This window comes from Stegostoma tigrinum, chromosome 8 (assembly GCF_030684315.1).
Source record: "Stegostoma tigrinum isolate sSteTig4 chromosome 8, sSteTig4.hap1, whole genome shotgun sequence".
Lineage (NCBI taxonomy): Eukaryota > Metazoa > Chordata > Chondrichthyes > Orectolobiformes > Stegostomatidae > Stegostoma > Stegostoma tigrinum.
Genome location: NC_081361.1, coordinates 67,239,032 through 67,253,699, shown reverse-complemented (window position 1 = coordinate 67,253,699; position 14,668 = coordinate 67,239,032). Strand labels below are relative to the sequence as shown.

The 14,668-nt window shown below is 41.2% G+C and overlaps 1 protein-coding gene across 11 annotated transcripts in view; it reads left to right on the top strand.

Annotated features, from left to right (window-relative positions):
- Positions 1 to 14,668, top strand: part of mast2 (microtubule associated serine/threonine kinase 2) — a 464,628-nt gene that overhangs the window by 292,213 nt on the left and 157,747 nt on the right. The window contains exon 1 of one of the 11 annotated variants that reach the window (XM_059647957.1): positions 11,784 to 12,015. The exons of the other annotated variants lie outside the window; for them this stretch is intronic. Within the exon in view, the coding sequence (XP_059503940.1) occupies positions 11,942 to 12,015 (74 nt within the window). The 5' untranslated portion in view covers positions 11,784 to 11,941. Of the gene's footprint in view, positions 1 to 11,783; positions 12,016 to 14,668 lie in introns of those variants that run through there. 11 annotated transcript variants of the gene reach the window in all.

Here is a 14,668-nt window from a genome sequence, read left to right as displayed (position 1 = left end):
GTTTTCTGTTTGTTTTATAAGGTTTCTGAGATATCCCTTGGAAAATCTTATTATGCTGAAGATGTGACTTAAACGCAAGTTGCAGTTTCTATCTGAAGATCATAGCATCACATTTGGACTGCAATTGTTATGTGGTATGCTACCAATTCTTAAACAGCCATTGCAAATGAACTCTAGGAAACTAATTTGCTACTCAGAAGTAAGTTTGTGTAAATTAAATGTTGTATTAATTATGCAACCTGTATGCTATTTGTTAGTATGTGAATAATTTGGATAGTTTGGATTCTGTCAAACTGGAATTCTTAATGTTGATTTCAAGGCAGGATCAGTGCAATGCAATTTATTTAGGTTGACATGTGCTGCCTAACTTTATAAAGTGGCTGTTCAGCAATTCAAGCAGTTAATCCATTTACTGCTTAAGTTTCAGCATGCTTCAGCACCCTGTGAGCTCCAGCCTTCATCTTGGTTGTGAATTCTACCTCATTACATTTCTCTCACTTTACAGAAAAGAAGTGTCATTGGAATGTGGAGTCACAATCAAGCTTCATTCTTCTAGTTATTGCTGTTTTTAATTCAGTACACATTTTCCTAATTCCGTACTGAAATTTTCTGCAGAATGTTTTACTTTATGAATACACAGGCTCAGTTTGAAACAAATGTGATGGGAAGTTCAGACCCTTATGAAGATATTTATTTTACCTAAGGTATTATGACCTTAGGATATTATGTTTTAATCCTGTGGTCAGTTTTAGCAATTTTGTCTGTACGAACAGCTGGAAATGCTTAATTATCTGGGTGTAAATCAGATACACTTTATAATTTGGTTAGTATTAGATCATGCCACATATCTAGTCTTTCTCCTTACTCCCAGTTGCCAGTGCTGCTCTCTTACCCACATCACTCAGCACACCACTCAATCCTGCCATATTGCTCTGAGGCCTGAAAACCATTGTGGTTCATAACTCTAAAACAATGCTGTTTACTTTTTCTGAATAGAAACAGATTAGAGTGGACAAAGAGAGAGAGAGTGTCTGCAGAGCTTGTTTTCAGAGTCTGACAAAGCCCAATGGATATGAATACTCCACACACCTGTCTGCACAGCAGTTGCAAATTCAGACATGAAATGCTTATCATAACTTTTTCAATCTCCTCTAAGACTTAATATGGCTTGTATTGTTTTCAGTTGTTACTAGGTGATTAGATCAGATGCCACTTACTCCTGATAGGTTAATGCTGGTGGATTGAAGTTCAGTCTTAATTTAAGCCTTTTGAAAGGAACTCTACAATTCATCTGCATGGCAATTTTAGCAGGTGCCATGTAAAAATTCCCCTTCTGGAAGGAAACTGAAGAACAAATTATTACGCATATTTGTCAAGCAATCAGTTTTAATATTTGCCCCTTAGCTGCAGGGAGGTGGCATAGAAAACCAGTAGTATAGAGAATAAGGGGAGATAAAGATAAACAATTTAGATTATAAGTAGATGGCTAGTCACTGGACTTTCTTCATATTTTCTGACCAGCTATCCATTGTGCCTTGAGGAATTCTGGGCAAATGGGCAAGGTAACATCTGGCCTTTAGACAACTAAAGAGCTATAACATTGAATCTATATAAAATTATTGGATAACGTACTTGTACTTTGATTCCAAAACTCAACTCAAAATAGAAAATTATATGTACTGTCAATATGGGAAGTAATTAGTTTGCACAATGGAGCCAGAAACTATTCATAAACGTTTGATTTGATATTTACGTGCTGTATATTTTCGTAGCTTATATTTTGACATGAGCCAGGTATTTTTCCTAATTCACAATTCTTGAAAATAACTATTCCCCACATTTAGACCACAGGCTGATGACCTTTTAAAGCTTTTTACCTGAGTCTCAAAACTTAAATTTGTGCATTATTTAACCATAATTCATCGACTTCAGTCACCACATTGTTCAGCAGTGCAATCAGGGAAGCATTTCCAGTTTTTAATGTGCTGTTAAAAAATATATTGAAACAAACATAAAATGAAGCAAACCCAATAAATTGTTTTGAAATGCTCAAAAAATTGCAATTCAAAGACCCCAAAAAAAGCTTCCTGCAGTTCCAGTAGTAATAGGGACATAAGAACGTAGGACCTGGGAGTCAGAGCATGCTGTTTAGCACTTTGAGTCTTTGCCACCATTCAATAAGAGCATAGCTGATCAGGCTGTAGTCTGAATTGCACTTTCCTCTCTGCCCCTTCTATCACCACTTCTTCGTCTATCAAAAGTTAATCCAACATGGTATTGAATAAATTCCATGATCCAGCCTCCACTGTTTTCTGGGTAAGTAATTGGAATAATGAGCACTCCAAGAACGAAAACGTTCGGAGGATACTCAGAATCATGAAAGGGAATCAGTTTTGTGCTGGGAGATTGACTTTGATGGAAGCCTCAGACAGGTGTGAAAAATCAAAATTTGGACATTGTTGTTAAGTATGTGCTGTTGTGATATCTCGAGTTCTACGATCTTAGAACATAGAACATAGAACATAGAACAGTACAGCACAGAACAGGCCCTTCAGCCCACAATGTTGTGCCGACCATTGATCCTCATGGATGCACCCTCAAATTTCTGTGACCATATGCATGTCCAGCAGTCTCTTAAATGACCCCAATGACCTTGCTTCCACAACTGCTGCTGGCAACGCATTCCATGCTCTCACAACTCTTGCAAGCCATGCAATATTTTTACCCCTGGATTACCTATGCATCGTAGAGTAAGTGGGTGATTATCCATCAGAGCATGAAGATGAGAGAGGAAATGATGTAAGGATTGCCCCAAGTTTTGAAATGACAGGCACAAAAAATTTAAAGGAAAGCTAAGAGAAGCTACAGAATGGTGGAACAAGTGATTGCTTATGAAATACTTTAGTCACACTTGAATGATGATTTGCCCCCTGGATGATTGCTAAAGAGTTTTGTAATCTGTCTGCAAAGATTTTTGAGTGCAGTTATGTTTTATGTTGGGACTGAGCATGTAGAAAGAAATAGAAGGGAAATACTGTAAAGGCAACCTCAGCATGCATCTATGATTGAAGATGTAGACATAAAGAATTACAATTTCTGAGGTATTTTGCTCAATTTTGTATTAGCAGTATACATGGGCAGTATGGGCTTCACCTAAACAAATCTATCATTATCCTGTATAGTTGCTGTACCTTCTCTTCAGTTGTTTCATTTCGAGTCTCATTGTGACTCGCCTGTCTTTTCTGAAAATCAGTATAGAATGCCTTATGGTTTTCCTTAATTCTACCCGCCAAGACTTTTTCATGCCCCTTCTAGTTCTTCTAAGGCCATTCTTCAGTTCCTTCCTAGCTACCTTGTAAGCTTTTAGAGCCCTGTCCGATTCTTGCTTTGTCAACCTTACGTAAGCTTCCTTCTTACTTTTGACTAGTTCCACATGTCTTGTCATCCAAGATTCCTTCACCTTACCATCCCTTCCTTGTCTCAGTGGGACAAACCTATCCAGTACTCGTAGCAATTGTTCCTTAAACAACTTTCACATTTCTGGTGTGCATTTCCCTGAGAATATCTGTTCCCAATTTATGCTCCATAGTTCCTGCCAAGTAGCATTTTAATTCCCCCCCCCCCCCCCCCCCCCCCAATTAAATACTTTCCCTTACTGTCTATCCTTCACCATGACTATAGTAAAGGTCAGGGAGGTGTGATCACTATCACCAAAATGCTCTCCCACCAAGAGATCTGACACCTGGCCTGGTTCATTGCCACGCACCAAATCCAATATGGCCTCCCCTCTAGTCGGCCTATCTACATAATGACACACCTGACAAAGTCTGCTCCATCCAAACGATTTGCACTGAGGAGGTTCCAGTCGATATTAGGGAAGTTGAAGTCACCTACGACAACAACCCTGTTACTTCTGCACCTCTCCAAAATCTGTCTCCCAATCTGTACCTCGGTGCCTCTGTTTTTGTTGGGGGTTCAATAGAAAACTTCAAATAAAGTGACTGCTCCTTTCCCGGTTCTGACTTCCACCCTTGCTGACTCAGTGGAGAAATCCTCCTCCACGATCTCCCTTTCTGCAGCTGTGATACCATCCCTGATTAGCAATGCCACTCCCCAACCTCTTTTACCTCCCTCCCTATTCCTTTTGAAACATTTCAACCCCGGAACATCCAACAGCCATTCCTGCCCTGTGATATCCAAATCTCCGTAATGGCCACAACATCAAAGCTCCAAGTACTGATCCATGCTCTAAGTTCATCATCCTTATTCCTGACACTTCTTGTGTTAAAATAGACACACTTCAACCCGTTGCACTGACTGCAACTTTGCCCTATTAACTGTCAGTCCTTCCTCACAGACTCTCTGCTTACTGTATCTGCCTGTACACCAGTGACTCCATCCTCTGATCTGTAGCTCTGGTTCTCATCCCCCTGTCACTCTAGTTTAAACCCTCCTGAAGAGCTCTAGCAAACCTCCTGCCCAGGATATTGGTGTCCCTCCAGTTGAGGTGCAACCTGTCCTTCTTGTGCAGGTCCCACCTTCCCCAGAAGGTATCCCAATGATCCACATATCTGAAACCCTCCTACACCAGCTCAGTAGCTGAGTTTAGCTGTACTTACTTATTATTACTAGCCTCATTAGCCTGTGGCACCATTAGTAATCCTGAGATTAATACTCTGCTCATCCTGCATTTTAGCTTCCAACTTAACTCCCTGTAGTCACCTTTCATGTCCTCATCCCCTTTTCAAGTTATGTCATTGGCACCGATCTGTATGATCACTTCCGGCTGCTCACCTCCCCCTTAAGAATCCTTTAGACTTGATCCAAGACAGCCCTGATCCTGGCACCCGGGAGGCACCATCTGGGAGTCTAGTTTGCAACCACCGAATCTTCTGTCTGTTCCCCAGCCATTGATTCTCCTGCCACTATCGCTCTCCTGTTCTCCTCCATTCCCTTCTGCGCCTCAGTGCCAGAGACCTGGCTGAAGTGGCTTTCCCCTGGTAGGTCATACCCCGCGCCCCCCCCCCCCCCAACAGTATCTACAGTGGTATACTTGTTATTGAGGGGAATGACCACAGGGGATCCCTGTACTGTCTGCCTATTCCCTTTGCCCTTCCAGACAATCACCCAGCTACCTTTATCCTGTAACTTAGGTGCGACTGCCTCCCTATAACTCCTCTCTATCACCCCCTCGGCCTCCCGAATGATCTGGAGTTCATCCAGCTCCAGCTCCAGTTCCCTAACACGGTCTGTGAGTAGCTGGAATTGGGTGCAGTTCTTGCAGATGAAGTCAGCAGGGACATGCGTAGTGACCCTTACCTCCCACATTCTATAAGAGCATGCACCTGCCCTAGCTTCCATCCCTTCTGCCCTAGACTGCCAAGAGATAAAGAGAACGAAAAGAAAAACTCACCTTATCGACTCTCCACACAGAGTCTTTATTTTTGGTTCGAGGAGGAGGATCGGTAGGAGACACTACATGTGTTGTGTTTCAGGTTTAGCCACTGCCTGAATATATTCGTTCACTTACCCAGCAGTCCCCGTTCCCATGTCTGTGTTTGCTCCTGCTCAGCCTATTCTCAAGGCAAGTTTTTTTCAGACCAAAGCCTTACCTTCCCGGCTGCCCCCGGCTTGTGCTGTCACCACTGCCGCCGCTGAATTTTTTTGTGATGTCCACTGGTTCTTAAACTTTCTGGGAGATACCTTCTTCTAGTCTACCTGGATGTGAACAAGACTATGGCGGAGAAACAGTCAGCTAGACTGATCTTGGACTTTGAGATGGCCTCTTTTGCCTGGCCTAGGAGCAATCTCACTGGCAGGTTGTTCAATTTGGCCTCTGGCCTACCTTCTCCCGCACCAACTCTGTACGGGTGGCCAACTTCTAATCAGGAAGAAGAAGGCTGCATATATTGGGTTTAAGTTTTTCCCTGGGCCTGATCAAGTCAGGAACAGCAAGGGAGTAGTCACCTCGTTAGGGGTTTACTACAGGCCCCCCAATAGCAGCAGGGAGATTGTAGAAAGCATAGGTCGACAGATTTTGGAAAAGTGTGGACGCAGTAGGGTTGTTGTAATGGGTGACTTTAACTTTCCTAATATTGATTGGAACCTCCTTCGAGCAGAAGATTTGAATGGAGCTGTTTTTGTAAGGTGTGTTCAGGAGGGTTTCCTAACGCAGTACGTTGACAGGCCGACGAGGGGAGAGGCCATTCTAGACTTGGTGCTCGGAAACGAGCCGGGGCAGGTATCAGATCTTGTGGTGGGAGAGCATTTTGGTGATAGTGACCATAACACTCTCTCATTCTACATAGCTATGGAGAAGGAGAGGATTAGGCAGAATGGGAGGATATTTAATTGGGGAAGAGGAAACTATGATGCGATTAGACACGAGTTAGGAAGCATGGACTGGGAGCAGTTGTTCCATGGTAAGGGAACTATAGACATGTGGAGATGGTTTAAGGAACAGTTGTTGGGAGTGATGAGTAAATATGTCCCTCTGAGACAGGCAAGACGGGGTAAGATAAAGGAACCTTGGATGACGAGAGCGGTGGAGCTTCTAGTGAAAAGGAAGAAGGTAGCTTACATAAGGTGGAGGAAGCTAGGGTCAAGTTCAGCTAGAGAGGATTACATGCAGGCAAGGAAGGAGCTCAAAAATGGTCTGAGGAGAGCCAGGAGGGGGCACGAGAAAGGCTTGGCAGAAGGAATCCGGGAAAACACAAAGGCATTTTACACTTACGTGAGGAATAAGAGAATGGTCAAAGAAAGAGTAGGGCCGATCAGGGATAGCATAGGGAACTTGTGTGTGGAGCCTGAGGAGGTAGGGGAAGCCCTAAATGAGTTTTTTGCTTCTGTCTTTACGAAAGAAACGACCTGTGTAGTGAATGAAACCTTTGAAGAGCAGGTGTGCATGCTGGAATGGATAGAGATAGAGGAAGCTGATGTACTGAAAATTTTGTCAAACATTAAGATTGACAAGTCGCCAGGCCCGGATCAGATTTGTCCTCGGCTGCTTTGGGAAGCGAGAAATGCAATTGCTTCACCACTTGCGAAGATCTTTGCATCCTCGCTCTCCACTGGAGTCGTACCTGAGGACTGGAGAGAGGCAAATGTAATTCCTCTCTTCAAGAAAGGAAATAGGGAAATCCCCGGCAATTATAGACCGGTAAGTCTCACGTCTGTCGTCTGCAAGGTGTTAGAAAGGATTCTGAGGGATAAGATTTATGACCATCTGGAAGAGCATGGCTTGATCAAATACAGTCAACACGGCTTTGTGAGGGGTAGGTCATGCCTTACAAACCTTATCGAGTTTTTTGAGGATGTGACTAGTAAGGTTGATGAGGGTCAAGCTGTGGATGTGGTGTATATGGACTTCAGTAAGGCATTTGATAAGGTTCCCCATGGAAGGCTCATTCAGAAGGTCAGGAGGAATGGGATACAGGGGAACTTAGCTGCTTGGATACAGAATTGGCTGGCCAACAGAAGACAGCGAGTGGTAGTAGAAGGAAAATATTCTGCCTGGAAGTCAGTGGTGAGTGGGGTTCCACAGGGCTCTGTCCTTGGGCCTCTACTGTTTGTAATTTTTATTAATGACTTGGACGAGGGAATTGAAGGATGGGTCAGCAAGTTTGCAGACGACACAAAGGTCGGAGGTGTCGTTGACAGTGTAGAGGGCTGTTGTAGGCTGCAGCGGGACATTGACAGGATGCAGAGATGGGCTGAGAGGTGGCAGATGGAGTTCAACCTGGATAAATGCGAGGTGATGCATTTTGGAAGGTCGAATTTGAAAGCTGAGTACAGGATTAAGGATAGGATTCTTGGCAGCGTGGAGGAACAGAGGGATCTTGGTGTGCAGATACATAGATCCCTTAAAATGGCCACCCAAGTGGACAGGGTTGTTAAGAAAGCATATGGTGTTTTGGCTTTCATTAACAGGGGGATTGAGTTTAAGAGTCGTGAGATCTTGTTGCAGCTCTATAAAACTTTGGTTAGACCGCACTTGGAATACTGCGTCCAGTTCTGGGCGCCCTATTATAGGAAAGATGTGGATGCTTTGGAGAGGGTTCAGAGGAGGTTTACCAGGATGCTGCCTGGACTGGAGGGCTTATCTTATGAAGAGAGGTTGACTGAGCTCGGTCTCTTTTCATTGGAGAAAAGGAGGAGGAGAGGGGACCTAATTGAGGTATACAAGATAATGAGAGGCATAGATAGAGTCGATAGCCAGAGACTATTTCCCAGGGCAGAAATGGCTAGCACGAGGGGTCATAGTTTTAAGCTGGTTGGTGGAAAGTATAGAGGGGATGTCAGAGGCAGGTTCTTTACGCAGAGAGTTGTGAGAGCATGGAATGCGTTGCCAGCAGCAGTTGTGGAAGCAAGGTCATTGGGGTCATTTAAGAGACTGCTGGACATGCATATGGTCACAGAAATTTGAGGGTGCATCCATGAGGATCAATGGTCGGCACAACATTGTGGGCTGAAGGGCCTGTTCTGTGCTGTACTGTTCTATGTTCTATGTTCTATGTTCTAAGTCCATACTCAGACGTGCAGGAGGCGATAAAAGAAATTGCAGAAGCCCTTGCAGAGATTTTTGCTTCACCTTCTGCCACTGCGGATGATACAAAATGGGACAATATCATTGATAGTGAGGATGGTTATCAAAAATTACAGAGGGATCTTGGTCAGATGAGGAGGTGGGCTGAGGATTGGTAAATGTGATTCAATACAGGTGTGAGGTGTTGCATTTTGGAAAATCAAACCAAGGTAGGACTTAGACAGTAAATAGTAAGACCCTGAGGAGTTTGGTGGAACAGGCAGACCGATGAGTACAAATAAGTAGCTCGTTGAAAGCAGCATCACAGGTGGACAAGATGGTGAAGAAGGCATTTAGCGTGCTGGCCCTTCATCGGTTGAGGCATTGTGCATAGGAGTTGGGATGTTATGTTACAATTATACAAGTAATTGGTGAGGCTGCACTTGGAATATTGTGTACTGTTTTGGTCACCCTGCCATTGTTAAATTGGAAAGTGTCCAAAGAAGATTTACAAGGATTTTGCCAGGACTAGTAGGCCTGAGTTATAGGGAGAAGTTGGCCAGAATAAGACTTTGTATCTTGGAATGTAGGAGAATGAGGGATGACTTTATTGAGGTGTATAAAATCATGAGGGTCATACATATGATGACTGCACGTAGTCTTTTTCCCAGGGATGGGGAATTGAAAACTAGAGGGCATAAGTTTGAGGTGAGAGGGGGAAGATTTAAGAAGGATCTGTGGGGCAATTACATCATGTAGAGAGCAGTGCGTATATGGAATGGGCTGCCAGAGAAAGTGGTTGAGGCATGTACAGTAGCGACATGTATAAAAACATTTGGATAGGCACATGGATGGGAAGGGTTTAGTGGGATATGGACCAAATGTAGGCAATTGGAACCAGCTGAGTGGGTACCATAGTCAGCATGGACCAGTGTGGGCCGAAGGGCCTCTCTCCATGCTGTATTATTCTGTCACTCTATAAATGATTGAGGAACAGCCCCCTTAAATATCTCAGCAGCTACAATCTCTTGCGTTCAAAAAATACAGTAAATGATGTCTTAACATTGACTCACTTCATGTTGTTTTGTTTTGTTGTCTTTAACAAAGCAGTGGATGCCAAAAGGTTTATTGTCGTCTTTTTCACATTACTGTTGTTTGCTGGACTTGCTGCTTTGTCGTCTGTCTGCTCTCACCCACTGTCTTCCCCCACTCCCCATCCTGTTGCCACTGTGGCTCTCAGCCTTGCTTCCTGCTCTGGTTCATTGCCCTCGCCTTTTCCGCTAAGCCTTTCTACCCCATAATCTGACATTGCTTCTTCTTTTTGCTCCCTGGCCTTGCACCACCACTACCACCACATCCACCATCAATGAAATCACCTTCATGGCAGGAGTTGGTCAGTGCAGGGAATCTTGAAACTCTGCTGATAACTGCACTGACCAACATTGTCCGCTAGATGGAGCTTGGTCAGTCTAAAATACAGTATGGTGAGTGTATTTTTTAATTGCATTTTGTTCACTTTAGTAATTTAGATTATTTTGCCAGTTATTTCAACTAAGAATGAGCAGTACTGCATATATGTAGTAAGATATTTAAATTAGTTCTCTTTGCTTAGCAAGGAATATATCTAGCAATCTAACTCCTCCTTTAACATTGCTTTTTGTGGGAACACCTGTTTTCACTTAAAGTCACAATGTTCACAAACGCAACCACAACTTAAGTGAGGAAATAATATTTGTGCAACATTGCTTCATTCTGCCACATATTTAAAATCAAAATAAATGTTGCTATGATTTTATGCTTACAAATACAGAAGGGTTTTTGTTTCTGCTGCGATTCTGTTGTATACTGAGTTTGAAAACACAGGTGTGGACACCAGACGCATATTGTATACTAATCATTGCCTTTTTCTTGAGGGCAATGGATTTTTTTTTTGCACAAACTCCAGCTAGAAAGATAATCCCTCATTCTTTAGAACTATGTTTATACTTGGGAGCAGATTTAGCTATGATGCCTTTCAGCTTTAATTAGCCTGTGTTACAAAACACCATTTTACCAGATGTAAAAACAATTGTTTACCACAGCTGGCGAGCTCTAATGGGATCAAACGTTTTCATGTGTATCTCAACGTAGGTGTCTTTGTCTGACATGTTAAAATACACTCGGGATTGTGGTTCTTGAATACTGCTGGATTTTCAGGCTTTCTATAGGTTCAAAAAGGTTTGTTGTTCTTTGTCACTTGGACTCAATATGTGCATAATTGGCTATTTAATTGAGTTCAGTACAATTGACTGGAAGCATACCACACAACTAGCACTAAGAATTCTAAGCCCTGAGCCATTGACTCTGGCATAAAACAAACCTGAAAAAGATATGTGGTTACAATGCAATCCAAGTGCTAAACAATGCTATGACAATTTTACTGATGTTAACTGAAATGTGACATTCTAGGGTATTCAGCCGTTTATTATTATCATACGACCAGCATTTTAAGACCATTATGATTAAAATGTTCATTTTTTGTATATTAAAGTTGATTTCTCCATATCTGAAAATGCAAGAATAAGAAGTTATTGTATAATTTTTTTTCCCGAATCAACTTCTCTGACATTTAGCATTGCGTGTAAAGTGGTGATGATGTTAACTAGCAGCAACAAATGCAAGTTTTGTGTTTTTAAAACTGCAGTGGAAATTCTGTACCCTGGGGTGCCTTCCTCGTGATATGATGCAATCTTCATACGCAAGTCCTCTTCCTTCTTTTATCAGTGTTTGTTTGGGACAGTGTATATATTGAAAAGCTGTTAAAAAATGACCTTATTAACTGCAGTGTGTATGAAAATTTTGAAATTAGACTTCATAATGATTTTTATTCAATACATTTCCTCAGCACCACATACAATCACTGCAAAAATAAACAGTGTTTGCATTATTCAGTAGTTTTTGCATATACATTCATTATCCTGACAACCACAGGGAAAATATTTTAGAGCTGTTCCACTTTAATAAATACATGCTCTTGCTTCTTATAACATCTATATGTTTTGTACAAGAGTGTTGAGCATTAGTTACACATTGTATTCTATAGGTCAGAGAGAGCACATGAACATTGACTGATTTTATAAAGCAGGTTAGCCAGAAAAAAGGTTGAATTGTTAATGTAGCAGCAATCGATCCTTTGGTCTTGAATGTCTTACAGTACAGCGAGCTTCTGAATCTGCATCTCGTCCAGCTTGAATTTCCATCACCTGCACACGCAGAGAGAAGCAGGCATAATCAATAGACAGCAGAGCAGACAATACTGGCATTCTGCCTTTCTGACTAACCTTAATGGAATAACTTAGTGGTCTGGAGGGAATAGCTGAACGCTTCTTAGTGGTTAGACAATACCGTATTCTGCAGGCATGACAAGTATAAAGGATCATGTCTGATTCTTTTTGGACTCTGCTCTCAAATTTCTCTATGCCGGATACAAGCATGCTCCGACGTTCAAAAAGGTACAGTATTTTACATTCCATTCTGCTATAAACCTGCCATGCTGTGTCCCTTTTTCTTGAAATAATGCAACTAATTAACACTTACCTGCATCCCAGAAAATTGTTCTTGCAAGTGTAACAGTTAGCAAAATGATATGTGCTTCAAAAGATGTAAGAAAGATTTTCTAAATTATGCTGTAATTAATGGCATTGTTTACAGATCATTAGTTGTGAAAAGAATGACTGTGATCTGATGATCTTTTACATAGGGCATGAATCTTCAGCTAAAGAAATTGCATATCGAAGAAATATTTAGGTTTATTCTAATAGTTGAAGGGCAATGCGGTGATCTGTAGCTTGTGCTGTAGAGAACGCTGGGTAGTTGTGCTATTATATACTGAGAACAGTCAAACTGGGTTAGGTGAATATTGAAGGATAATGAAGGGATGACCTTTCTAGAAATGGATAGAATGTTACGTTGTTCAGCAATTTTAATAGTCTCATGCTTTGAATTGTCCTACTTGTCAATTTTTCAAGCTGCAGTTCATATCTACTAATCACGTTTTATAAAACAAAAGGACTTTGCCATAATTCAGTGACTGAACTGATCTCCATTTTCAGTTTTCTTTGATTGGAAGTTTAATTGCAAATTCTTTGACTATACGTTTGGTCTCTTCAAAAATAACAAAGTAAATGTTATTGAGCTTCAGTCATTTTGTGCCATTGTGTCTTGTTTTGTATTTTCAAATATTAATATCTTTCTTTCCTCACTTGCAATTTGGCCCAAAATAGCATTAAACTTAGCCCTCAATCTGGCCAGATGACCCATTTTATATGTTTTTGTAATGAACCTACCCCCTGACTACTTTGTCCATATCTTAAACACAAGGACGCTCAAAATGTAATGTTTGTTTTTTTTTCTCTCTTCGGGTTTAAATAATGGCTTCCTTTTGTTCCAGTCAGCAATGCCTTGCTAATGCTGGGAACTGTGTACTTTTCCACTTGTAAAAATTTAGTCACCATCAATCTGTCATGAATTGCGTATATTCTGGTCAGATTCAGAAGATCTGTCTACTCCACCCAAGTGAACAATTATCATTATACATCCCCAAAGTGCTGTGGCACAGAGAAATCACTAAATCATCCAGAATTTGGAATAGCTTTATGATTTAGGCCAGCGCTTCTAAAGAAAACTGTCCAAACTCATTCATTAACTGAGATATTTGGTAGAGAGAGAAGAGAGCTCCTCACATCAGTTGGCGTTAAATTATTTCCTAAAAGCACGAATCAGTCTAGACAGCAATTGTGTTTTTCCTTTTACAATTTTTCCACAAATTCTCACCTGCCTGTGTGTGTCTTAATGTGCCAATAATAGCCAATTTTTGAGGTTTCTTTTACTGGCTAGTGTACTTTTCATGTATGGAGCTCACTTGATTTAAAAGGAGGTCAAATTAGTGGTTAGAAGAGACAATCTAAGTTGTGAAACTGCAAAAAATACTTTGTTTCAAAAAGAAAAGGCCTGGTAGTTCTACAGTGAATCTTTAGGGGATTAATTGAAACTAGGACGTGCTGCTTGAAATTTGCAACCAGAAGCAAATTTTCCCCCTCCTTGAATTTGAATTAACTATACTATTTTTGGAAGGCTGTACATTGTATCGCCCCAAAGCTTTGGTTTGTATTTTAAAATAACCAAAATGTAGGCCTTGGTGCAACGTGGTAAATTGAGTCTGAATTAGCTTTGCATAAAACATATTTTGAATTTAAACTATAGATTTGAACGTGAAGAAGTTGGGAGGTCAAATTCAAAGTGAGAACAATGCTTTCGTTGCGTTGACTTTTTTTAATGCTTGATATCAATTTGCTGTTATCTCTTTTCACCACAATAAAACCCATTTTTACACTTTTTGATAGGAGGATTAAATCCACTGATGATATTTTGGGTTTCTACAAACTATTCTGTTGGATTCACTAGAATCTCCCTTAAGTGGACTCATCATCCTTGATGATCATGATTTTACCTCTAAAACTGGTTATCTGATCGTAGTTGTGAAGTGTTGACTTAACCATGAAAACTGTCTTTTATATGCACTTGATGCTGTCATGTCCCTTGTGCTTTGATGCCTATTTATACTCTGTTTTGGAAAACAGATTTAACAGTCCCTGATGAGCTAAGGCCAGTTGAAAACCATTTTTTGTTTACATATAATATGTGAATTAATAGAATACAAGTTTCAGTGAAGTATATTCTATTTCACAATACTGTTTTTTTCATAAGTGGACCAGTTTACTTTCTGGTCAATAGTAACCCCCAAAATGTTTTTAGACAGTGTTTCCGCAATGATAATGCAGTTGACTGTCAAGCTGAGGCAATTAAATTCTCTCTTATTGGGCATGGTCATTTCCTGGAGCTTGTTACTTGCCGCTCGTGAAACCAAATCTCAATGTTATGGGATTCTTGCTGTAATTTCAACAGACATTTCTTCAGTATTTGCGGAGACATGAACGGTATTGAATATTATACAGTAGTCCGTAGTCATCCCAGTTCTGAAGTCGTTGATGAAGTAGCTGAAGGTGGTTGGGCCTAGGATATTGCATAGATCCTTTTGGTTTAAAGTTTGGGCCTGTTGTGGCACTGTGTTAGAGTCCCTAACTCTGAGCAGGAAGGCCTAGGTTC